At 30.9% G+C, this 27,202-nt stretch overlaps 2 protein-coding genes across 2 annotated transcripts; one reads left to right on the top strand and one right to left on the bottom strand.

Annotated features, from left to right (window-relative positions):
- Positions 1-3,444: 3,444 nt before the first annotated feature.
- Positions 3,445-14,871, bottom strand: Orco (odorant receptor co-receptor). The gene is made up of 9 exons (XM_072014462.1): positions 14,710-14,871; positions 11,986-12,120; positions 11,373-11,756; positions 10,719-10,973; positions 10,249-10,502; positions 4,907-5,006; positions 4,609-4,713; positions 3,764-3,919; positions 3,445-3,577 (listed from the first exon to the last, which is right to left on the bottom strand). Exons 2-9 carry the CDS (start codon positions 12,118-12,120, stop codon positions 3,527-3,529), a joined length of 1,440 nt encoding a protein of 479 aa, XP_071870563.1. The 5' UTR covers positions 14,710-14,871; the 3' UTR covers positions 3,445-3,526.
- Positions 14,872-18,059: 3,188 nt separating this feature from the next.
- LOC139992784 (uncharacterized) lies at positions 18,060-26,230 on the top strand. Its single transcript, XM_072014016.1, has 10 exons — positions 18,060-18,558; positions 18,712-19,112; positions 19,499-19,655; positions 20,020-20,238; positions 20,624-20,880; positions 21,496-21,777; positions 24,729-24,764; positions 25,206-25,247; positions 25,641-25,679; positions 25,998-26,230. The coding sequence occupies exons 1-10, from the start codon at positions 18,471-18,473 to the stop codon at positions 26,136-26,138; spliced, it is 1,662 nt and encodes a 553-aa protein (XP_071870117.1). The 5' UTR covers positions 18,060-18,470; the 3' UTR covers positions 26,139-26,230.
- The last annotated feature ends 972 nt before the right edge of the window (positions 26,231-27,202 follow it).

Raw genomic sequence — 27,202 nt, 5'->3', positions numbered from 1 at the left:
TTCCCTTCTAAGGACAGCTCAGTTATTATGGATGTGCTGAAAATATAGATGCTTTTTATTTTCAAGGAGAAAATATGTAATTAATAAAATAATACAATGTTTGTAGACTTTTTGAATAATCACGTAGCTTTATGAATTCACTTTTTCAAAGTTTTAAATACCTATAAATTATGTATTATTCATTTCTTGTTGCTCACTTTTTATTTTCATACACATCATGATTTTTAATATTACAGAATTTCATGAATTTGTTGGCAACAATTGCATGACTCGGTGATTTAAGCCTTAATTTAAAATTAAGCCTTATTTTAAAATTAATATGAAAATATACAAATATATAAAATCAAAGTAAAATAATTATTCTTTTACATAGTAGAAAAACAAATATTCTATAGTTCTCAATAATAATCAGTTCTGGTTATTTTGGAAGGACAAACTTGTACTCGGGAGATTAACTCGTCTCAGGTGGTCACAGTTTATCTCTCTTAACCATCGTCATGATATATATTTAGTTTGATTGTACGATTTGAAATTTACCAAGCTCGATCTCGAATGGACGTGATTGCAAAGTCGATAGAAAATTTCATGCACGCCTCTAACGTGACTATCTACACTCGGGAATCCTATTTTCCCACAGCGTTACCTTTCCTTTCGTAAATCATATTCGCGGTAAGTTCATTACCTTCCCGGACAGAGACGAATTGCATTTGAGAAACGTGGCGAGAGAGTCAAATGGGAATAAATACGCTCCTTCTGATTTTCGAAAGGAGATTTGACGGCGATGTCTTGGAAATGAAAGATTCAAGCTTGAGACGGAGGTTTGCTGACAAAGAATTGAGATTTAAAGAAGAGAGTTGAAAATAAAAAATACAATTTTGTAGAAAAACGCTTTATATGGAAGTATGAAAAGAAAAATTAGATTATTCGCATTTTAAGGAAACTTTACAAACAGTCAAATGGATATAGATACGCTTTCTTTGATCTTCGGAAATAGATTCGACTGTAAAGTTTTGAAAATGAAATATTCAGACTTCGGATTTCAGAATGAAAAATTGATATTTTGCGAAGAGAATCGGAAATAAGAAATAGAGAAGATTTCATATGGCAGAACGATGAGAAAAAGATTCAGATTTGAAATGAAACGTTGGAAATGTATGTAAAGTTTACGTAAGAAATAAATTTCAGGCAGAAATTTGGAAATAATAGATTTGCATTGTATGAAAATTTGAAAATAAATGGTTTACATATCGAAAGTTTTCGAAAGAAATTATAGGATTATTTTGAAGGGAAGAATCGAGCGTGTAGAACCGTTTGTATAAGACAAATATATTGTAGCTTTAATTAGAGAGAAATCATTTATAATACTGACGATTCAATTCACAATATGATTACAGTATTAATGTTCATATTAAATGAATTCGATAACATTGCTTTGCTACTGCTTAATGTTACATGTGGAAATAATTATTACGTATCTACGGCTAGAACAGAATTTACGTCAAAATTGTATACAATAATATTTATTTATAATCTATCGTTATATTAAAATTATCGTAAAATTATTACACATTTCTCATAAATTATCTACGCTGTAGATCTAGAAAAAATTATGTTTCATTTAGTTGTTGTGAAATATGAAAAATTTGTGCTAGAAAGTTCGTGTATTTATAAATTAACGGCGGAGGAAGTGCCGTGCACCAGTGGATGACATCTTAAATTCTATAAAGAGCAAAGTAGCATTTATCCCTGTCATTTATTATCATTATTAATAAATTTATAATATATTTATTCCTTTTTTTATACTATAAATATAACATCAAAAAGATCGAACGATTTTAAAATACCTTTTACTGTTATAAAAAGATATATTTCTTTGTAATATTTGAAATATTCGAAATATTCGAAACACTATCTTTTTGGTATATCGCTGAGTACATCTTCTTATATTCAATAAACAAATTGGTAACTTTAAACAATTCACAAATTGTAATTATATATTTTCATAAGAACTTTTAACAGATTTCAACAAATGTGATAATTTGAAGATATAATTTTAATGTTTAAAACTAAATAACAGCTACTATATGTATATCTGAAAAGAATTGCTATATCAGAAATAATTTCAAAATAAGAGATAGTAGTTCATTGTATTACTCATAGTATTAATGTGCCTATTTACACGTCAATAAGATTATTTTGTTATTTTCATAAATTTACTTCAGAAAATGAAGATGCAAATTTTAATTATCGTTTGACACGGATAGTATATTTTTTATGTTTGTACAAAAATTCGTTTGTACCATACAGAATTATACTAGCAATAAGTAACTTTTGTTTCTTGCATCGTTATCGTTTGTCAATAAAATATACTCTCGCAGTTACATTACAGTATATTGTACAAGATTATCATCAGCGTAATATTTCCCGTTCGATGTCTTTCTTAGGCATTGAGTGCAACTTACTTAAGACTAATTTGATCATTGCTTATAGGTATTATGTTTTAGTTTCCATCTTAAAATTACGTACTAACATTGGTAAAAAATATGTTTTTTTAAATATTTTCCTTCTTGCATCTTCATTGATCAAGAATTAATCTTTTTGAAATACCAAAGGAGATTGTAAATATGTTTACCCACATTAAAAGAAAAGATAAAGTTACTAAACAGAAATTACATAAATACATATATATATATATATGTATTATGTTTAAGTTATATAAAAATACCAAAAACTCGCGTTAATTTTTCAAAAGTTTATATTCTTCACGTTAGCTGAGCGAATTATTCTTTCAGGCGTAAATTTTTTAACAATCTTTGTCTTTCTTTGTTAAAATTTGAATGATGTGTATTGTTAAGGCACTGTACATATTGTAAGAATTTAAAAATTAGAAAATGTAGTGTAATTAAAATCATATTGTTAGATGTTAGTTTAAGAAATAGAAGAATTAATGATGACGAATGATATAAATTATTATTAGATTCTATTTATGTATATATTTCGCGTATTCTCGTTCTTTAATTTTTTCTTTCATTTAAATTCCATTAAATAATATTTTCTAGTCTTCTAATTAAAACTTTGGAACTATGCGATCAAGTATTTTGTATTTCTCTAGTGACCGAGTTCTTTTTCTATTACTTTCGATCAATATATATGTAATATTATTGGATGATAATTATTATAGCTGCGTTTTATATTTATCTTATATACTATGGATATCTTTCGTATTTAAACAATTTTCGTTTTCCACGAGGACATAAATAAGTATGGCTGATATACGATTACGAGGCATCGGATTTCCCTAACACCTGAAAATTGAGTAGAGACGAAGGATACTCTTCGCTGAAGTTTATAATCCTACATTGTCGTTTAGTCACAGTTTCCAGCTGAATTCATCTATACGGAAATCCGATAGAAAATAGTACTCTAAAAGATAGAGAACAAGACTCTTGCCTGATAATTTTAATAATCCATTTTCTCCAGCATTCCAGTTTCTACGTTCCATCATAAAATAGATAATCTCCTGCGTTCACTTCAGTTGCACCAACACCATGAAGTAGGTGACCATAGCTCCCAATACCTGGAGAATTAGTTGTTTTTATTTAATGAAACCTTACAACCAAAATATTCAACCTAGTTTAAACTGAACTTAAACCTTTTCAGAAGTTAAAATTGTCAAAGTTAGTTCAAACTGAATTTTACTGCGAGATTCTTACTCGGAATTGATATATTAAAGTTGATATATTAAAGTTGATATTTATATTACCGAGGCAAAGAGATCCAAAGAGACGGTGAAGAACTTCGCCCCTGAAATCGACATCGCTTTTTGGCACTGCTGACAAACGATTTGCACGAAAGTTTTGGCCTCTTCTGATCCATCGTACCAATGACAGGAGTAAGCGGCTTCCATCACTGATGAACTCTGTGTATAGTAAAAAAGATGTAGATAGATGCGAAATATGTCTTTTCTTAATATCGATGACTAGATTGTTCATATTTATGTATATTCATACTTCACGACACTAAAGGAACGAAACTTATAGAGAGATTCGCTTCGTCTTGTAAATATCACAACAGTGGTATTTCACTGTGCACAATTTGTATCTTTGTATATCGTAAACATCTTTTACATTTCTACGTATTGAAATATCAAGAAAATGCATAAACGTCCGCAATCTATTGATAACACATTAAAACTTGATTTACGATATTTTAGAATCACGGTACGAATGGCAATCACTTGGAAAATAAAATAAAGAGAAATATAATAAATATACGACATACGAATACGAATAATGTTTAATTTGCTCGTAATTAGAATTATTTCGAAATGTACGACCTACGCAGAAATATGATCGAACTTGTAATATATGTATCATGAGAATGATTTGATATTTTTTTATTAATTTTAATATATGTACGTGTCTCGAAAATTCTAGAATCGTAAATTCCAGATTCATAACACGTGATACGAACGGTTCCATGGTAATTTTTTATTATTCTTCGTAAAAGTACGTTGGAAATTCGAGAAATCGGGACTCGATTAAAATTTGCATCGTTTTGTGCTGGGATACATAGTCGATTAATATTTATATGGATAATTATATGTACCTCCTCGATGAGACGGTTTCCAAATATGCATAGCATAAAGACCTGCCCTAGGGAGTATAACAAGTAACCTATTACCGAAGCTGCGTATGTATCCACTGCATTTATCTGAAAGATAAATTAAAGTTTCATCTCTTTTATCATTGGAAGTAGAGGTAGGTTAGCTGAATATCTTTCCCTCTTCTAATAAATAGACTCTTCTAATTTTACGCTATATTTTATTGTGTTTCATATTTGCGCTATTTGTGCTGTTTTATGCGGAAAAAAGTTAAGAGTATTTCTGTTAAACTCTTTATATTACCTTTGTTGCTTGGTAGGCAAGTAAAGTTAATGTGATGGTGGTAATTAACATATGTAACAGCAGAGCAACACCGTAAGCGTCTCCAATTGCGGTTACGAGTCTGGAAAATAATAACAATGTTAAAGTAATTTAAATAATAAACAGATTTACCTATTTGCATCATAAATATAAAATTGTCATTTCCTTTTATAACGATACGGAATTTTCCATAATAATATACAATATAATTTTTTGTAATAACTTCTACCTTCCAGAAAGCAGGGAATTTATTTTCAAATTTTTAAATATCCAATTACATAATATTATTAGAATTATTAAGTACATAAATATACCGTAAACATAATATAGATGTTAAATTCTGCCAAATAATAAACTGTATTAATTACCAAATTTGTTTAAATGAACTTTGCATTATTATCATTTTATATTACATTTCAGTGTTTGTTTGCATACATTGTAGGCCTGTAGTCCTCGTTAAATGCTAAAAGAGCTGAGATCCTTGAAATGTACCAAACCCAATCTGTTCGTAAGCCCGTGGCTACCATACAACAAAGTTTTAATTCGACCTAGTTCACTGGATGAATGCATTTAACCAGTTGGTTAGAGTTTATGATTGGACAACTTATCTCTCTCTCTCTCTCTCTCTCTCTCTCTCTCTCTCTCTCTCTCGTCTTCTTTGTCATTCTTCCTTTTTTTTTCTTTTCTCCTTGATTCCACATCTCCCCTTTGCTGTTTAAATAATGCATTTCACCAACGTATCGTCAAGTTAGCTGTATCCAAGTTGAATGATCAATACTTTCAAGTGCTTTAAAGGGGAAGAATAAGGTGTTTGACGGTTCTTCGATTCGTTGTTTTCTTATTGGATTCACTCTTTCTCGTATTTGTTTCTTAGTTTGTCCATTTTCCGTCTACTTTATATTTATCCATGTTCATTTACTTTCATCAAAACTTCTATCAAACTTGAAATTGACGAAGAAATGATTCTTTCCTTTTTGCATTGTTTTACTTGATTTCCTTGGAAATTTCCAATTTAACGGAAAAATCCTTCATCCACCTTTAATTTCTATTCATGAAGAATCCTTTAATCTTCCGCTTAAGTACCTTACCTGTCACTTTCTTACAATTATTTATACCGTCTTGCTGCCCGAAGGAAAGTTCTTTGAAAAAAATGAAAAACAAGATCCTTTCTACTTTAGTGTAGTTATCTATCCGCTATGGTATTCGATGTCTCTATTTCATTAACGTAATATTAATATGAATTATTATAAGACATATATATTATTATTATAAGACATACTTTCTGCCTTTTATAGGGAAACGACTTTCAAATTTAATATAAATATTGTCTTTAATAAAACTTTTATTTGATTTAGAAATTAAAAGTATAATCTTACTGCTTAATCTATTATTGAATATTTTAGCATTAAATATTAACATTAAATTTAACATTAAATTTATTTAATTTAATATTAAAAATCTTATTATGTACAAAACTTCTTAGATTTATTTTTAAAAGGTAAGATATCTTTTTTATGTGGCATCTTTTTGCCTAAACCTACGAATTTTATATCAAATAATAAGTCATGTAAAAATAGGCTTATTATATTTTTCTCACGTGACCTTAATATTTCTTTTGTTATAAATTTCACTAAAAATGTTTCCATGCCGCAGAAGCGAAAAAGTCAGCTTCTGCTTCGCTTTAAAAAATCCTTGTAAAAAACAACTAACAAGCAAAATCACTTTCGAGCATTAACGTGTAAAAGGGACAGTAATTGATCAGGCTAATGCATCGAAATATCAGACGTAGGCAACAGGTTTTCGTGTATTTTTCTGTAACAAAGCAGAGCAAGGATTCGCGTGGCGGTCGAAGGGCAAACATCGAACACATTCTGCATTCTGTGCACCGTCGAGCCACGAAACGTGTACACACACGTGTCAGACACGTATACTGGTGCACACGTGAACGCGACCAACGTACAACCCCTGAATTGTCCAATAAATTGTCCAGTCCGCTTGCTATGTCCCCAGTTGCGGTCAATATCGCGCTCTCTTAGAATAAATACTTCACCACCGTGGGAATACACGCATCCCCTCTGTTTCTGCACTGTCGAACAACCTATATACATAGAACGTAGTTCCGTTCCTTCGTCTTCTTTGAAAATTTTCTTGGATGCGGCGCGACCGTCGTTTCACGCTTCTTCTTCGTTTTCAAAGTTCGCAGCATACTAAGAACCCGGAAACACGTTTCCTTCTTGTACGCGATATTTTTTCTAGGTTTTGACTAGCAATTCGAAGCTTCTTGTAATTAATTACGACTCTTATTCCTTGATTTCACAGATTCGTTATTTATTATTTTAACACTGTTATTTGAACTCCCAAAATCTGACTAATTTGTATAATTTTTTTTAAGAACTTTATAAATTTACGGCGGCGCTTTTTTGAGATTTTATTTATTTTTTATGGACATACTTATTTTTCTCCTTCCATATTTCTTCGTGTTCCCTTCAATTTGATCTTTTTAGCATATGATTTGTTCTTTAGTCGCCAGTAGTTTTATCTATTCAGATGGATCTCTTCAATCTTTTTGCTAACTCTTTACTTATTTCATTTTCGACCACTTGGATGTCGTGTGATTGTCAAAACATATAGAAATAATAACTGTGAAAATATATATGAAAATATGATCAAAATAGGAAGTTGTAGTAACAAAGAATATAATAAAGGAAAAGAGAAGAACGTTTGTTGAAAGAAGACACTACCACTGAATTTCAAGTTGAAAATAATAAATAAAATAATAAAGCGTATGTCCCATAAAGTGTTCCACGTTTGATGGGGCAAAATCATGCAAGTTAAAATGGGTAACTCATCGTAAAAAATAATTTCCAGTTCATTTTTCATTATATCTTAAATATACAAGGCATCATTTTTCTTCCTAAAAGAGTCTCAAGCTTTAGAATTCAGTACAGAAAGTAGGAAGATTTATATAAAAATTTATGTTCATAATAAGTCATGACGTTAAAGAAATTACGAGTTTACGCAATGTGATCAAATTTAGTTGGCCATTAAAACTTCTTGACACGTAAAATTAACCGAATGGAAGAAATTACCCGGCTGTTGAAGAGCGGATTGTTCTACAAAACATTCGAATTACACGTTCGATTAACTATATAAGTTTATTGTCGCACGAAACTAACGCAATGCGAACATTTTTTGCCTAGTACCTTTTTCCAAATTAAAATCGAATCGTATAAATTCCACTGAATTTCAAAAGCAATAGGAAACATTTTTATTAAAACGTACCTTTGTTTGCCGATGAATAAACGCGTTCCATGTATAACGAATATATTTGTTTCCAACTAAGATTGCTCCAGCCAATATAAAACCTCGAGTAAACAGAATATTGATTTTACATTCGCACATACAACTGGGGGAAAATTTCTTTGCCTTTTCTGAATTATTCACTGAGGGTAGAGTAGATGCGAAACATACGTTTGAAAATTCCGAACCTGGACGTATGGTAATTCAAATTCGAAATAGATAGAATTTTTAACAATGCGTTTCTTTTTTAATTTTTCTTTTTATATTTCTCTTTGTTAATTTTTTTTATTTTAAAAAATAGTAAAATTTCTTTTTTAATTTTCTAACGCAAAACTCGTATACATACTATTCCAAAAATATCTCCCTTTTTATCTTCCGCAATCTTTTTACCCGACTTTTCGATTTACTGAAAACGCTATTGTTTTAATATAATTTATTGTAAATTTAATCTAACATAATATATTTCAACTGTGTACGTATTTCAGTTTTTCTTGTCCACGAATGGCTAATAATTATTTTTAATATTTAATTTAGAATTTATTCAAAGATAAGTTAAAATTCTAAATTCTACTATAAATTATATTTGTTTAACTGCTTTGTCTTGTTGCCTTTTTATTTCAATACAAGTTCTCATCAAAATTTAATAGGTAATGGTAATTTATTCCGGAATTTGCGGTCAATTAGGATTACGCTATGCAATTTAATTCTTCCCATTGTCGTTGAATAAGTAATGCAATTCCAAACATTATGCGAAGAGTCTTTGTTAATTTGAAATCACTTCCTTAATTAAAAAGCTGCCCCCATAAGGTCTACATAAAGAATTTTTCATCGTTCGTCCTCTACGAACTTTAAACAAAGATATCCACTGCGTATTTCAATAATAAATGGATTTGAACGTTACAGGAATCTAAAACTCGTACCATAGCAACTTCTAAAACTATTTTATTCTGACTAAATCGCTTTTATTAAAAAATTCCAAGGAATTCCAAACGGGATAAACCTAACTCTTTTTTTTATGTTGATTAAACGTTGAGCTATTTTCATCGCTTTTCACGAGAAACGGTTTAATGGAAAAATTTAGCAAGCTGACACCGGTTGAAAAGTGTAGATGGTAACGAAATCGCGCGAATTTACTTATTCACCTGGCACGGGGATTATTATCCTAATGGAAGTCTCTCATTGTTAGAATCGCGAATGTGAAAGGTTCTCTCATTGTCGACGTAGATTACGTTTCCGTGTAGAAACGAAGTCGAGATGAGAATCGAAATGGGAAACTGGGTTATACCGGAGTAGTCAAGACGTTGACGAACTTTGAAATTGCGACGTGCTGCAATTTAACTTCATCGTGGAAATTTTATTTTCAACCGCGAGAAATGGGTCTATTGTTTCGGAATTTGCCATTGTCAATGATTTTAGATTGTTTCTCGATGACAAATTCCCTTTTCTCCCATATAACAGAATTTAATAACAATAAAAATAGGATTTCTAATAAATGGGAAAATTATTTCCTATGACTAAAGAAATTCATAATTCTTATACATGTAAAGTTAGAATTAATTGTTACTTTGGAAGTTCCCAGTTAAATCATCGAATTTTAAACTGTGCGGCCCAATTTTCACAAAATATCTGTCCTTCGGTAGAATTTTTTCTATTTAAGCGTTCAACGTAGTCTTTGTTACACAAACGATCCTTGCGATCAGCGATTAATTATAGTGGATTTTGTGGCGTTTCCAGAGAATATGTTGTTTATTATAACATGGATTTAAGACTTCAGTTTTAATTCTTTTCGCGTATGTTTTCGACAAAATACGAAAGGGCAAAGATTATTATATAAATTATATGTAAATTCCACCAGTGTTATGTATATATGTCATTTAAAAAATCTCACATATATAACGAAATTTTATTACAAAACAAGTAAAACAAATACGATACCTATAAATAATATATATGAACATAAGGATGATAAAAATCAAATACACGCAGCAAAGCATTACACACTGAAGAAAATATGACGTACTTACCTTACAATATGTTTATGCCTCTCAACCCAGTATTTGATGGCACTGCGGACTAGCATTTCTTGTTTCTTTGTCAATCCATTTGGTCCCACACTCCCGTTGAAAGTCATTCCAGCAGTTGGTCGAAAGGTGGCCGTAAAATCTGTTCTATTACTGTATATTCCCCGAAGATCCATGTCTAACATGTTCTCGCCCGGTGCTGTTGGCGTGGATGGTGGTAGTGGATCACGATCTCTCGGCTGCTCTGCACTGCCACCCTGAATAGCAAACAAATGGACATTGGAAGCTGCGATCGGGACACGGGCCTCTCAAAAATCAAATTAATCAGCTCCAGTTTTTACGAATCACTTAGTTTCATTGTACAAATATTTACATTACATAAACTTGTCGACAAAAATTATATGGATAATAAAAAATTCTATTTAACGTAAGTAGAGATTATATCATATTTGACGGATAAAATTTCAGCTTACTTTAAACAGTTCCCCGCTGTTTGGTACGACAGTGTCCAGTGTGGCACTGAATTCCATCAAAGGCTTCATAATGTTCTTCAGATGTTGAATTTGTTCGCAAGCAAAGAGGAGCCACGAGCAAAAGAGTACATCCAGAAGATTTGCGTCTGCCATGCAAAACACCAGCCAGTAAAATTGGAATATCAAAGTCAAGATGTGAGCCATCCCGTGGCTGGCATTGTACGGGTACCAAGAACGCAACATCAACCTTGGTATCTGGATGAAAGAATATGTTTGCAATTAACATTTTGAAATTAATCTTCTCTTTTTTCGAATTAAATTTTTCTGCTGCGTATCGGGGTCGTTAATAATTACTTAATTTAATTATTAACAAGATTAATTTACAAGAAGATAGAGGTAAACGTAGGCCATTGTAGATTAAATGAAACATTTTAACATTGTCATTTTTATTTTTTATCGTCTATTTGAATCACTAACACACATACTACACGAATTACTAATCTTTAATGTTATTTATCGTTTATCATTTTTGCAAACGTCAAAGCGAACGATCGTTGAAAAAATTCGAGAACGTTGTTATACCAATTTTTTTACTTTTTTAACAAAGAAATAAATAGCGCTATGTTATTTAAAATAAACAAATAATTACGGTACCTCGACATAGGTGGTCTCATTCGTGATAGGATCGATAACTTTCTTCACGGAATCACCGATGAACGTAATGCTGGTCCAAGAAATGGCCGACAGCATCGTGGTTGTTAGGACAGCCAGCAAAAGTATTCTCATCTTCCTCACAGCCACCTGATGGTAACGTGCGTTGCTCTCAGCGAACAGGGGATGGCTATTCGGATTGTTCCAAATGCCAAGGGTTCTGTAGAATAGTTTGCTCCTAACTGCGAAGTAAATGACCTTGACCACGCTGTGGGTGAAGAACAGCATCGTGATTGTGTTTGCCGTAAGATCGTCCACGTCCTCCTTCTCAAAGATTAGGTTTATACCACAGAACCCAAACTGCATCAGCATCAAGATCAGGTGCACCTTTTGGTAACATGGTTTCGATTAATTTCTTTTTATTTGAATTTTCTGCTTTTTCTTCTTTTTCTCTATTTAAGAAACTTCTATTATTTTAAGCTTCTTCTCGAATATAGATTTCTTTATAGCGATTTTACAACAGAACGATTAGAGGCGTATAAATTATTAATTAGATGTATATAAAATAGACAGTTATCTATAAACAATTTTGTTAAGTTAATGTGATTTTACGTACAATTGCGAAGATTCTGTGTATAGTTTTCGTAGAATTGTCGGTATAATAATTGAACATGAAATGCCCAGTAGCTTTCATCAGTCTTATGTTGGGCATCAAGTCTGCGACTAGCCCCTGTTGCTTGAATTTCATCATCTGAAGCAAAGAGTTTGGAAGAACTTAGTTATATTCCATCGAACGTATATTATATGGAAAGAATTATTTTTAGTATCAGTAATATACTTTGTATACTTTGTATAGCATACTTTGTTTTAATTTCAATTACATTGGACCTCTAATTCTAATTAATTATTTCTATCTTACTTGGCTAAATTAAATCATGGTGCTGACTATTTAAAATATTTAAACATAATATTTTAGAAACATTTCGTTTCAAAGGAAAACAACATATTCTAAAAGAATTATGAAGATTAAATTGAATTTCTTTGTTATCTGATAATCATCATATCTTTGTTACTTAAAATTGTAGATAAGACACGTATAAAAATTAAGCTATGAGAAACTATGTGAATTCATATGAAGTAAATTGATTGGGAAGTTATGTTCTATAATATTCTAAACATTTGTCATTGTAGACATTAGGGTAAAGTCAATGCAGGTACTCTAGGTCTTCATTACTTCCGTTCGTTGTTTAAAGGTTATCGAGTACTAAATTTGTAATAGATATTCATTCAAACTTTCCCATACACTCCTAAAAGTTTGATTCAATCATATGTATTAGGTCGTCTGAAAAGTTTCTTTCGTTTTACAAGAAAATAATGGATACACAACATTTTTCGTTTTATATTGTTTTATCGAATTACGTATGATTCATTTTGTTCTATAAAGATAAAGATCACAACGTTTAATAGATTAGGTTTCATGTTTGTATAAAGATGCATCGTTGTAGAAGACGTGTCTGTAAAACAAAGATACTTTTCGGACAACCTAATATATCGCGATAAAAAGTAAAGCGAAAGGTAAAGCGATAAACATGATAATTCACATTAATTGCGTATTATATTTAATGTTCGTATAATGAGTATACGCAAGAGACTTGTAAGTACGTATAGTTTAATAGTTGATGAGCATCGTGGTTTGTACCCTTGAGGCATTATTCATGGGCGCGTTTGCGCGTTTAATTTCACATCTGTCATCGTATTGATGATAACTTTCGTGGTCTGTTACGGAGTTATAGCCTATAATAGAAGCGCAAAGTTTGTGACTCTTCTTTGAATACTAAAAGGATAGAACAAGCAAATGATAAAAATCCTACATAAGATATAAAAGAAGTATTTAAATATTGCATTGCTATATGCTTTCAAATTATATTCCAAAAAATATTCAGTCTGTCTAAAAAGTTACACGTATTCAACAATACAAAACGCCAAACTACGTCCAACTTCCAAAACTTTCTACATTTGTCAACTACAATTCTAATAAGCACTTTAATATTTTACTCGATTGCAAATCTACACTACTTCCAATATTGGTTATGTTTGTTTTATATAGAATACCTTTTTCTGTGCCCGTAGATATAAATTGTTTAAAGACACGTTGATCGAAGAGAATTTTTTATCTTTGCAATTTTATTCGACGTTTCTACCTGTGTATTTTAAAGGAAGAGTGTGTAATGAAAATTTTGAAGAAACATGTAATAATTTCGAAGCAAAGAATCGTGTAAAACGCCTAATTTATTACAAAGTTTGAACGATGTAACCATTTTGTAGAAATTTCGAACACCAGTATCAGTATCAATAAAATAGATAAGTATCAAATATGTTAATATTCCTACGTTCTTTTCTTAAATTAGATAAATAACATTAAACATAAATTTGGATAATTTGTAAGGAGTTTTATTTGTTGGAAATTCGCTGTGAATATAGTGAAACGGCTATAATCAATCTTTCATGAGATCTATCTCTCAACAAGTTGTAAAAAAGTTTATCTCACAACTGCGGTAGCCATAAATGACTATGTTTCGTAATGCTAATAACTTTCCTAAAACCACGCGTAGATAAACCATAAATAATACGATTTCGAAAATACATGCAAACAACAGCAAGTTTCATCGATTTTTGTTCATAAAGGATTTTAAATATTTTACTGTTATATATAAAACAGACAGTTGCTTTAAGACATTAGTTTCATGGTATTACTGTACGATTTCAAAGATTGTCAGTAATTTTGGAACTTTGAGCTTCATAATAAAACTATTTTGCCAATTCCTTAGAAAATCTATTTCGACGTTCGAAATATTGTTACATAATTTTTTATAAAGATAGCTAAAATGAATCGATATTATCAGAATCTTTAAATCATCCTTGAACTCAATTGCAGGCAATGGTTGTACCAAGAACATCGAATGCTGGATCAAGCATTAAAGTTACCCAATCTCGTCCCTTATTTTTTACATGAGTTCGTTCTTCGAAAAACTAACAAATATCTAAAAAAATCTTCAACCAAATTTAATTCTTAGACCATTTAATTCAATAATAGAACTAATGAATATTTTAGTAAATCTAAATCAAATCACATCTCCATTCAATTCCATGATATCATCACGATAGCAAGAACATTAAATCACAGAACTAGCATCGGTTCTACAATTTCCAGTCACCCTTTTTCATCAAGATACTCGGAAACCTTTACACCACATCTCGATTCATCGACGAAAACGAAAAATATTTTTTCGCCAAACTATCGACTCACAAATCGACGTTCAATTTTCAGATGGTCTCTCACCTTGAGGCGGGTACGTTGTTACGCGATTCAAATCCACGATGAAAACGCGAACTTCTCGCGAGTTCGTCGAGAGAAACGCGATGCGTGCAGCCGGGGACACACGTTTATCAACGAAAACTGACACACGAACAGTACGATGGATCGTCACTGCTCGACAAGCCAAGGGTTCCTCTTCGTTTTTTCTTTTCTTCCCACCCCCCCTGGATAGCCGCCACCTGTCGTACCGATGACACCCCTCCAGGTCGGCAGGGTACCAAACGTGGACCAATCGCCGACAGGGCACCGAAGCGCAGACGTCCGAGAACGTTTGTCGCCGGCTTGCTCGTTGCCATATTGTTTCTTGTACCGTCGACACGGAGCTTCCTAATCGCATCAATTATTCAGATTTCGACGACTGCAACCACCACCGTTCGGGAAACTACAGTAAGGACGGGAAGAAATATGCCGTGACCGATAAGAAAGTCTCGAACACTCATATTCTCGAAAGTTGAAACACGCCACAGCGATTCTTCGGATTATTGGGATTTGCAATGGAAACGTCCCTTCTTTGCTTCCAAGATTTTTATTGATCCGTTTATCGTTGGAATTTAGGGAAGTTATTTCTCTGAAAGTTGAATTACTGGTAGAGATTGCTGGTTTTTATGTAATTTCATATGTTATGCAGTTTTTACGAGGAGAAGCAAAGTTTCTTCAGTTGAGGATTTTGACGAGTACTCGATTATTGTACTATACAATACTACGAGTATGGGATATTTTATATGTTTTTGTACATTATATGCAGTCCGCGAGTTTATTTTCTTAAAAAATGATTTATCAGTAGATTATGGGTTTTTATGCAGTTTTATATCTTTATGAAGAAAACTAAAGATTTATCTAGTACGTAATTTGTTTTGTCTACTAAAAATTGTGATTAGGAATTTCTTTCCCTAAAAGTTAATATATTAATAGGCTAACGATTTTTATCCGATTTCATATCTTCATGAAGAGAATTGAAGGAATGATTGTCATATATTGGGTATCTCTTTTTTTTTCGCTTCAGATGTTTATTAAATTACTAGACAAATATGTGCCAACGTCTTCACTATAAAGTTGAAAGGATTGAAATGTTATATCTTAAAGAAAGTATAGTTCGATGAAGAAAATTGAAGCAATTTTTGCTGTACTCTGTGAATACCCTGTTTATTTTATCGATATTAAGGAAATGTCTCACAACGTGCGCAATGAAATTATTTATAAGATTCTATATGCCTTGGTATCAGTATTTTACTAGTATATTCTGCATTTAAATTATCTTCTTTTCCTATTACATTATATCAACTACTACAGATGTTCCTTTTGTTTCCAAAATCAACAACTCGTAATTTAATTTACGCGATATTTATCCAAATATTACAGATAAATGGTAGATATCAATTATAATTCATCATAATTCTTAGATCTATATTTAAGGAAAAGAAGTTTAAGAAAATTACTTTTGGATGAAAAGTGCATGATTTGATGACCAGTCTAGGTGGTAGATTAATATTCTTCCGCTATTCTATATTTTTCCGTAATTCATAACGGAGATGAAAATGTTAGAAAGTACAAAAATGAAGTTTGTATTGTAATGTCGATTATATCATAAATTTTCTATTTTTTTAAATAACAAATCTTTTATATCAAACTTGTTCTGCTAGTACCAGGAAAAATAGAAAATTTATTTAGTGAGAGAGAAACAATATTTAATTAAATAATTAAATTATATTTTTATATTTTAATCAGATAAACTTATTATATTTGTTCTACGTTTGCGAAGAAATATTTTTATTTAATAAAGATTATCCGCGTTATTGCTTAACTGTTCTCAATGTAAAGACATCCTATTAAATAATGGAAGACTACAATTACATACACATACATATGTTAGTACATTCATCAGTAATTTGCTTTACAACCCGCATTTTAAATAATATGCAACGTGGTACAATCATAGCTCAATCAATAAATTACATTTACCTGATTTAAAATTCATTAAGTCGTGTCTCTACACACAAAGCAATTTATATTATATTTCAAGTTTATATATATATAATTAATTAATATATTTGTAATTTTTATTAATAAAAGTTTGTTATTATATCTCTTATATATTATCTTATATCTCTATATTTATTTGTCACGCATGTTTCAAAACGCAATTTTCAATCATTTTTTAGAATTTATAAGTTAATTGATTAAACAATTTGATACAGTTTAGAAGATGAAAAAAGTAATTCTCAGTTGCTAAGACTGACACGTTGATTTTCATTTAATATTGATATTGGATACGATTTCTTTCCATCTTAGAAGAAACTTTCCACGATAAAGATTCTAATTTACTTTATTCATTATTTACACGAACGTTGTCTTCTTTCGTGTTTTTCATACGTCGTCCCTTCAACTGTAAAGCTGGAAGAAAATCTCAGAGTAGTTATCTAGGGTATGTTATAGATGTTCATACATGCTTATTATAGAGGTACTTTAAACAGCCTTGACACTATTTACATCAAGTGATCACAGAAAACTCGTGATACCAAAGCTATGATTAATTAAAATACCTTCAAACGAAGTATTCTTCAAGAAGCACACAGAAAAATGAAAACTTTTATTTGTCGCATCTCTTTCACACAAGTAGAACGACTTTAATTGAGTTTCTGGTAGATTATAATTTACATATCGTAATTTACAACACCTTACAATATTTTATTTAAAAAACTGTGACTTGATCAATGCATAAGATTTTTATAGTACCATGTTGTATTTTATATTATGGTAAAATATGTATGGTACGGCAGAGAAATTATTTTAAAAGACTATGAATAATAATATGAATTGTTTCAAACCATTTGAAATATGTATATCTTTCCTGTGAATTATCTTCCATCGTCGAAAGAAGAAATTTCAGAGACATCAATGCCGGAAGCAGAGCGAAGATTAATTCTAAGTAAATTACATACATGCGCATGTACTTGAAAATATTATATCAAAAAGCTGCAAAGATGGTCTAATGTATTACGTTTTGCTCACATTATTAAGTCTGAATTATTTAGATATCAGTTTATTCAAATCTATGAATGTTCATCAAAACAATATGTTTATTTTATATTTTGTATTTATTTATTTTACATTTGTATGTGTATGTATTTTTATGTACATGTTATTTAACATATTTTTAATACGATATGTCTAAACATCTTAAATTTATTTGCGAGAATTTTCTTCTTAAACAGAAATATCAGTGGAGAAGAAGAATGTTGTAAGTAACAAATAGTCTGACAATAAATGTTTATCCATAACAATATCATCATAATAGCAATCATAATAATAAACAGCCTTAAAAGAACTATTAATCGTAGGGGAGTTGTTTCCAGTGCCTTGAAAAACAAACGTCTGGTCGAAAGTCAGTACTCTTTTATTCACTCGAGCACCGTGTTTTGTTCATTCTACAACCGTCGATCATAGACGTCTTCTTTTGTTAGAAGCAAACGGACATATCCATCGTTTGTGGATTTTTCAACTGAAAATACGGTTTATATTATATTTTGAAAGTCGGAAATACATCGAATTGAACATCATCTTACATTTTCTTATTCAAGTTGAAGGTATTTTCTGCTGAAATTTTGCGAGGTATGACTAGCTTTGTAGTTTCAACGTCTGGTATTACAAATCAGTTTTATTGCCGGATGTAATATGTACAACTTACTGTTTTTATCAAATACAAATCTCTCGTTTTAAGAAGCAAAATGTTACAAGAACATTTCTTGACCGTTTTATTGGGCGCAGCGATGTCGATGACGCTGTCTTGTTCTGGATTTAACCCGGAACGCTCAGGTAACGTACAAAATATTTATCTTTTGTAAAATAATCATTGTCGATAGTAAACATCCGACAAACATGAACTTTTTTCTTCAATTTTACGGAGCAAAGTTATATTTCCAAATTGCTTCATACAGCTACTTTGTACTGAAATCGTGTTTTTTTTAGTAAATGTTCCAACAACCTGGAACGTGGTATCATCACTGGAAACCGAGCAGAAGGTTACGGTGGATCACGTCTCTAGTACGAAAACGGAAGCGACTGGTACTGACAAAGGCTTGCAAATTTCGGACACAAAGTTGTCAACGAGGACCATTGACCAGACGAGTCCTGCGGATACGACGCGCGAGAAAAGATTCGGTTTTGCCATGGAGAATATTGAAAGTGACACGCGTTTCCCGAAAACCAAGGACGCTAATTTTGTAAAAGAAGCAATGGCTATCGAAACGATTTCAAGTTCTCCTCCACGGAATGTCGTCGTGATTATCGCTGATCCGGGCCAAAATCAGGAAGATTTCTGGAAGAGTTTCAAGGCTTCGCGTCTGTTCTCCGTTGAAGGGATGCTTCAGGTATGATTTCGTGTCAGTTATGATGTGTGGATATAATTTTAATAATTGGATCGATAAATAATTAAATAAATAAGCAAGGACACGTCACGTGCTTAAATTCCGGGTACGTGTAAAGTGAGAGGGATTCTATAGGATAAAATAAGGCAAAAATCAAGTATAGCAAAATTGTGTGATCGAGTTTACAAACTTGTCAATTTATGTTATATTTTATACGGGAATTTTACTAATTAACAATTACGAACATCGTTTAATTCAGGAATGAAATGTTAAATTTAACATCAATGAAATAGAAAAAACCAAAGACAACCAAAACCAAAAACAATTGGCGAGAAAAAGCGTGTTGTTATCAGCTCTAGCATTGATTGAAAAATTGAAATTTATTTTAGAGTTGTAACAACATCCAAGCAGACAAGGCAAGATTCTCCTTGGACGATGCACTAATTCCCGGCAATAGGGACAAGAAACACGATTGCGAACATTTCCTGCGTTCAAACATTGCAACATTGTTGCTTTGGACTCGAGATGTTAAGGGAATGACTACAGGTTTAGCTCTTCAAAATTTATGTAACGCTGTACTTTGTAAATTTATATTGTGTTATATTATACATGTAAATTAATAATTGTATATAGATATAACGAGAAAAGCCAATGATTATCCGCAACACACTTACAAGCTTTATTTCAACAAAAATAGTCAGTTTGCAGTAGCAATACCCTTTTAACATAGTCTATTTGCTTCCCAACGTATTTGTTTGAAATCGCACAAGTTCTTTTATGTCTTCAGAAAAGATATTTAGCAAAATGTTTAACGAAGTGTTCAGCATAAATAATAATTTGTCTATATTTTCACATTTTATGTTATTCTTCAATATTGTTTTGCTGGTAACAACATTTTTTTTGTAAACAGGAACGTTATCCAACGCGAACTTTACTATTCCATCGTTGTTCGGATTTGAAGAATCGGTAGGGTTCTCAAGAGACTTCGACGAAATTGATGAGATTAACATGAAACCGGAAGTTCACAAAGCGAAGCCGGAAATTCGTGGTGACTGGCGCGTTATCGACTTAGGAAAACCGATCGATCGAGTCCCTCCTTTGATGCCTCCACAAAACGCTCGGGAAGACGGTGAGTATTTTAATTGTATAAATATAAGATAGTATTTAATAAAATAATTAATAACATGTAACGTAACATACGAATCTTTCAAATTGTTAATATTCCCATTTTCAGGAAGTCTTTTTTGTTATTAAATATTTTTTATTATCGATGCTACCAATAACGAGGTTTTCATATTTCAATTACAAATCTTCTAATACAAATCTTTTAAATATGTGGGTGCAATTTATAATAAATTATTTCTTCTTTGATCAGTTGAAAATTTAATTGTCAAATTCAAATTTCAAAGAAACAATTTTCCCCATATGCACCAATCTGACAGTATGAAAAAAATATTGTGACTGAGCATCAATTTTGCAATATACATATTTTCCAATCGCTATATACAATATAGATGAAGCTGCGTGGAACGTGTTCGATATGTTTTCCAAAATAAGGCTCGTTCTGTTTCGGTCGTTGCTGGAATCTCTCGGTAGAAACGTCGCTGCCTCAGAGGACCCTATTTCCTCTCGCAAATCGCATCTTCTTCGATCCAATTTCGTGGACATGGTCGAGGAGTTAAAGTCGGTTGAAAACGAGAAAGGTTTCATATTGGTTGCTTCGGTGTCTGCCAGCGAGCTCGATACAGCATTGGAGTTTCTACAGCGCGAAGTAAATAATTTTGCAGAAATCTGTAATGCTTTTGATTCATGCAATTTAATTTCCCAATACATAGTATGTCTTATCTGTTGCTATTATCAAATACGAAGCCAGATGATCTAGGATAGATCAGAAAAATAATTGTACGCTTAGTTTTCTCGAGACAACATATATACAAAAAAATAGTAGAAATAATACTCATATTTTGTGTAATAATTTCGTTTAAAAATGTTTACCGCGGTTAAAAATTTATGCTTGATAAAAGATACGAAAGGGAAAACGAACTCTTTTTTTCTTTTCTATAATAATTTTTGTTTTCGAGATAAGCTAATGGTATCGAGTTGAGAAAGTCATTTGGTATTTCCTTAACAAGGATAACTCGTTAACGCTTTCGCTGCTGCTAGGATTAATTACGATAGACGAGGATTTCCTGTCTTGTACTGGAATATCGTTAGTGTACTATTAAACGAAGAGTACTTTTTCAAAGTATTTACATTCACAACAATCTCAACTTTTTCATTTGTTCTTAGATTTTTTATTTTAAAATCATTTTGCTTCGTTTTACTTCTCTATATCGTCTCGAAAATTCATTCTCACCGATTAATGTTAATAAAATGATGATAAAAGGCATCGCAGGATACGCTGCTCGTGGTGATAGGAGCCTGCCCGCACGACGGCAAACCTGTACCATTCTTTGCACAAGGACCATCCGCCAAAATGATTCGCGAGGCCACGACAATTTGGGACGTTCCAACTGCCGTTAAACATATCATTGCCAATGGCTGTCAGGACTCCGGTTGCAGAAATCGTCGACATGATGCTATTTCGCCTCCTGTTGCTCAGTTGAAGATCATACCACATAAGGTGGCCGTGCTGAGAAGAACGTCTCGAGATACTGCTAAAAAATCGGTGAGACTATGTTGATCTTTTCTGGAACAAAAATAATTTGTTGCAGAATTATGCAAGAGATACTAGCATATTACAAATTTTAGTTGTTAATTTGCTGGTACGTTAGAGTTTACATTAGAATCAACGTGGGAATAGTAATTAAAGGATCAAATATTTGAGAGAATGAAACAGATGACACTGTAATGTAGTAAGGAGTAACGAGTAGTATGATTAGTAGCATTGACTACTACCCCTTTTATCATAAATGAACGATAAGGATAGTACATAATAATAAATGAAGGATAGAGACAGAGGTGAACTGTTCGTTGAAAGTTAGAATCGAATTCACCGGTATGACGACAGTTTCAAACTGTCCAAGAATACTTGATACAAACCACTTCCGAGTATAAATAGCGTTCTTCGATAGTAACCTAGACATTGAACCTGATAAAACAGTCTAGTAATAGGAATATCATGATAGTCGTAGTAATAACGTTCGCTTTTGTCGATTAACAATTCCCATGATGGTGAATGAATTTCAGAAAATAGGAATTCGTTCGATATTCGGAAACAATGCTTTTTCGATGAAATAAAACGAAACCTAACAAATTAATTAGCATGTAAACGATCAATTAAATTTTATTTGACCAATGACAAATTAGATGTCTATATATATACTTAGTAATCTGATTAATAAATTAGATTACGTTTTTCACGGAAAATAGAAAATCTTTTTGTGCTTCTGTCAAATATCTATAGTTTCGCTCATCGTGTTATCTTATTTGAAATCTGATCTTCAAAGTATCTTGTAAAACTATTGCATGTAATACAGAGATCATTTTAAGTGTACAATATCCTCTTATGCGTTTCTAAATACATCTAACTTCGTTAAATTGTTAGGACGAAATAAAACGATTGTATATTTACGTCAAAAAATTCTTAATTAAGAACAAAAATTGTCAAGTGATGTTTTAAAAATAGAATACATAGGATAATATATATATATACATAATAATAGAATATAAATAAAAATGTTGAATTCCACGGAAGGATCGATTTCGTATGGACATTTTGTTACATGTAATTCAAATTCATGGTTCTGACACAAGCTGAAATTAATCATGACCTTTCCGGGTATAAGATATATCAGAAAAATGTTTCTAACATACATTCTGCAGGTATGCAATCGATATGTGACAGTATGTAAAGATACGTTCAAATCGGTGAATGGCGCTCAATTGTTTGATCTTCGATCAAAAAATTGTACTATCTCTTACTACTACAAAAAAAATCGTACAAATTGCTATATCAAACTGTTAATCGTAAAAAAATTCGTAGGTGTCGATATATAGCACTAAACTATGAAGATAGATGTGTCAAGTGCTATAATACTAAATCAATAATTTAACGATATTTATATTAGAAGACAATCGAAATAATATAGACACATGGATATAAAACTTTTAAGTGGCATGACGTTATGGAGAAATAAATAATGTGGAAACTAATTTACTCATCAAATTTTTATTCAACATACGAAATATGACCTGTTACTTTATTAATTTAACATTTCTGTCAAGGTAATTTTAACCGTAACACCCACGTTTCAAATTACCAGCTCTTTTCTAATATTATTCCCGGCTGAATATCAAATATGATTCGTGTCGAAAAAATATACGAATGGGAAAAGTAATATGACGGAGGGATTGATACTTGAAACTATATCTCGTATATATCTCTGTGTATACCTCGAGGACGAGGTTGACGTCGATGGAATACAATCGTTAACAATAAAAGAACACAGTTAAAGTTGAGCCACGGACTTGTAGACTACGATAATTAATATAATCATAATTGTAAATAAGCGTGATTTATGTAAATATTGAGTTAATTTGTAGTTGTGAAAAACTTTCTCGTTTACTTGGCAATCGAACGAATTATTAATTACTCCAGTGAAGTTTAATTAGTTCGTAGCCATATAATTAATTATCATAATATAAGTAGTTTCCATGATGTAGACGTAAATAATATATAACAAAATAGAGTTAAAAAATCCTTAAATGGTGAAGAATTCTTTTCCTAGGAATTTTAGAAACTAGAATTTTTTCTTTGCAATTCGCCTTGTAACCTTTTGTATACATTTTTCATAACAAACTCTGATTTGCAATATAAATTTGCATAATAAATACATGTTATATCGTGTAATAGAATACATTCTTGAACTGCCATTCCGTAGTAAATGTTCCACTTATCATAAAATGATAAATGGGAATTAAGTACAGAACATGAAACAGGAATTTTTCCACCTATTAAGGTTATTTTTATAACGACGCAGATATATTAGTATATATTCCTTTTTTAATTTTTACTCTGAAATTATTTGCTATGTATTAATTATAATTAAGTATTACATAACACCTCAACACCTGGCATCGTTGGATCATAAATGATCAAAACAGTCTGAGTTAGATTATTTAATGTTAATGATTATTTAATTTTATTTTTCTTTTAATATATTTTATATAATTTTAATTATGTATTTATATTACATAAAACATAAAATATAAAATTAAAATTAACTAACCCAAAGTGCTATAATGTGACTATAACTCAACAATATCAGCTAGGTGTTAAAAAATTTCTTTTTAATTACATCTGTCGTTATAAGTTCCTTTTATTCAGAACAAAGTAACAAATTAATGAAGATTAGCCAGTATTAGTTAGATTGGCCCTAGTCTCTGTAAATATAAATCAAACAAACTGTAATATAAATCAGTTAACATTGCTGTATTAATAATACAGATGACGAATTATTTCTACTTTTCCAATTACTGGATTAAATAAATTCCGATAAATGCTAATACATTATACGTTATAAATGTATAATTATAATAATTATGCATTCGTAAGAATATTTATTGGTAATCAAATGTTGTAGTTCACTGTACAATAAAATAAACATTTTGTTGCAGGATGACGGCAACAAAGCTGAAGTTACGAGTGTTAAGGTAAAACAATACTTCGTCTTCTAAACAGCACTTTATCCAGTATGTTACGCTGTGAATTAAATAAGTTTGCGAAAGGAAAATACGCACTTTCACTGCTAGATCTGAGTCATGCGTGCACAACGTTATATTAATTTTCTTTTATTATCGTTCACGATATACGATAATAAATCCTAATATCATTGCTATCGGCCATTACATAATTTCTTTAAATAGAAAACTATACCATTCGCCTAATTCGAATCCGATTTTGAAACGAAAATCGTACATAAAGTTGGAATCGCCATTTTCATTAATCAGAACAATTGGAAGCATCGCGTGAGCATTATATAAACGTCATTTCTGCAATCGTATTATTATGGAACATAATCTCAATATTATATAAAATAATTCAAATTATAACCAATCCTTAATATTGAATTAACGTTGTTTTCTTCCTTTCAGCAGAACGAGATTGTTAAAAATGTTGCCGACCTAAATACCAAGGTAAAATATTCACAATTTGATGTTTAATTCGTTGGAAGTCTAATATTCGTTTTACATAAATTTTTATTCATTTCAAATTTAATATTTATTACACATAAATCGCATATTGCTAATATATCAACTTATCTTCATTCGGATGATTTGAAAAACACTGCAAACTAATAATCGCTTCTTTTAGAGATACGTATTAGCTTTAAAGTAACGAAAAGTATACTTCTTCCGACATAGAATTGATATTGCCGTGTTCATTAATCAGAGTAATTAAAAGCGTCGCGTGGGCATTATATAAACGACATTTCTGTAATCCCATCAATGAATAACGTAATCGTTATGTAATTAGTTATTTCATCCAGCCTTATTATTAGATTAATATTATCTTCTTTTTTTCGGCAGAACGAAGTAGTTAAAAATGTGGCCGATTTAAATGTCAAGGTAAAGTATTTAGATTTCAATGCTTAATTCGTTCCAAGTCTAATATTTATTTCATATAAATTTTAATTCATTTTAAATTTAATACTTATTTTGCATGAATTGTATATTGCGAATGAACCAATTTATTTTCAGTTTAATGATTTATATAGCATTTCAAACTTAATATTCGCCTCTTTTATTTTTTCTTAAATCTCATTACTAGCTCTAAAATAAAAAAACGAAATGATTTACTTACAATTACGATACATTCATTTTTGTTAATCGAAACTGAAAAATATATATGTATATACTGAAACATTCGTAAATACTTGCTTGCAGGAGGAAACAGTAAAGTTCGAGGAGAGGGATGCATCACCAGAATCAGATACGAATTCAGCAAACTTTAAAATTGCGGAGAAGTTCACCACGATCTTTGGCATAATTATCTCGTTGGTTGGCGCATTTGTCCTTACCTCCTAAAAAAAAAAGAAAAGATCTTTCACATTGATCTTATAATCGATGACCTAATTTTTAATTTTCTTTTATGGAAACTGCGTCAAAAATTTCCTGGGTAAAACAAACACTATTAAAATTTTCGTCATTTCTGAATTTATCACTGTTGCTTTTTGTAAATTTTATTTTATCCTTATGAAGCTGTAGGTTTTTAATTCTGAATATGAAAAAGTGTCTTAAATGGTGCAAAATTTTATTAAATTGTCATACCAGAGAAACTCCTTTTTTCTCTAATATTTTTGCTAGATATTTTTCGTTAGTAATAAATTCCCGGATAAGAATGTTTTTTACATAAGCATGAAGAATAACGAGAAACAATGTCCATGGATTAAATAATCGCTTTATTACATTTAAACATTTAAACTGAATTTTGAGATGAAACTAAGTCTTTTCTCGTATTCCATTTGCGTGTTTTCTTTCATATATTATTTTTCTTCAAACTTCAAGGTATATAAAGCGTGGAACATTTCAAAACATAAAATAGCAATTGATTGATTTAAAACAATTGTATTTTTATTACGTATGCTATGATCAAAATTGTGAATTCTTTTATAAATAAAAAAGTGCTTTAAAACACGTTCTATTATTTCATGTATTGTTCGTAATAGACAGGTTTGAAATATAGTTTCAGAAAGTTTAATATAATTTTTAAACTCTGGATCAAATCAAGTAAAACAGAAAGAAAAATCTTAATATTACGATTGCAATTGAAAATGTAATATACGTAATTCTGTTTTCTAAAGCAAATGTTTTTTAGTTTTATTACCAATCAACAATTTGCATTTAGTTGGAGATTTCAAATTACAATATAAAAATAGAGGAAGAAAAAGTGAATTGAAATAAACTGAAAAAATATCCTTATTTTCCAATCAAACGTAATAATTAAATAAATTGAATGTAGTTATCACAATAACCCAATTACATGAAATTAAAATGTATAAAGAGACTATTTTCATTTACAATTCATGTATTGCAACAATAATTTTTAATTGACCTAGTAACACACGCACATATTTGGTAGTAGTAATGAC

Source organism: Bombus fervidus, chromosome 1 (assembly GCF_041682495.2).
Source record: "Bombus fervidus isolate BK054 chromosome 1, iyBomFerv1, whole genome shotgun sequence".
NCBI classification, from domain to species: Eukaryota; Metazoa; Arthropoda; class Insecta; order Hymenoptera; family Apidae; genus Bombus; species Bombus fervidus.
The sequence above is the reverse complement of the archived record's forward strand: the minus strand, read 5'-3'. Positions and strand labels throughout refer to the sequence as shown.

Excerpts from the sequence above, each read along its gene's own strand:
- Orco (XM_072014462.1), bottom strand. The coding sequence starts at position 12,120 with ATGATGAAATTCAAGCAACAGGGGCTAGTCGCAGACTTGATGCCCAAC. Across the intron at positions 11,757-11,985 it reads TACACAGAATCTTCGCAATT|GTGCACCTGATCTTGATGCT; the intron begins GTACGTAAAATC and ends TGTTACCAAAAG. Across the intron at positions 10,503-10,718 it reads ACAGCGGGGAACTGTTTAAA|GGTGGCAGTGCAGAGCAGCC; the intron begins GTAAGCTGAAAT and ends TTTGCTATTCAG.
- LOC139992784 (XM_072014016.1), top strand. The coding sequence starts at position 18,471 with ATGTTACAAGAACATTTCTTGACCGTTTTATTGGGCGCAGCGATGTCG. Across the intron at positions 19,656-20,019 it reads TGTTAAGGGAATGACTACAG|GAACGTTATCCAACGCGAAC; the intron begins GTTTAGCTCTTC and ends TTTTGTAAACAG. Across the intron at positions 24,765-25,205 it reads CTGAAGTTACGAGTGTTAAG|CAGAACGAGATTGTTAAAAA; the intron begins GTAAAACAATAC and ends TCTTCCTTTCAG.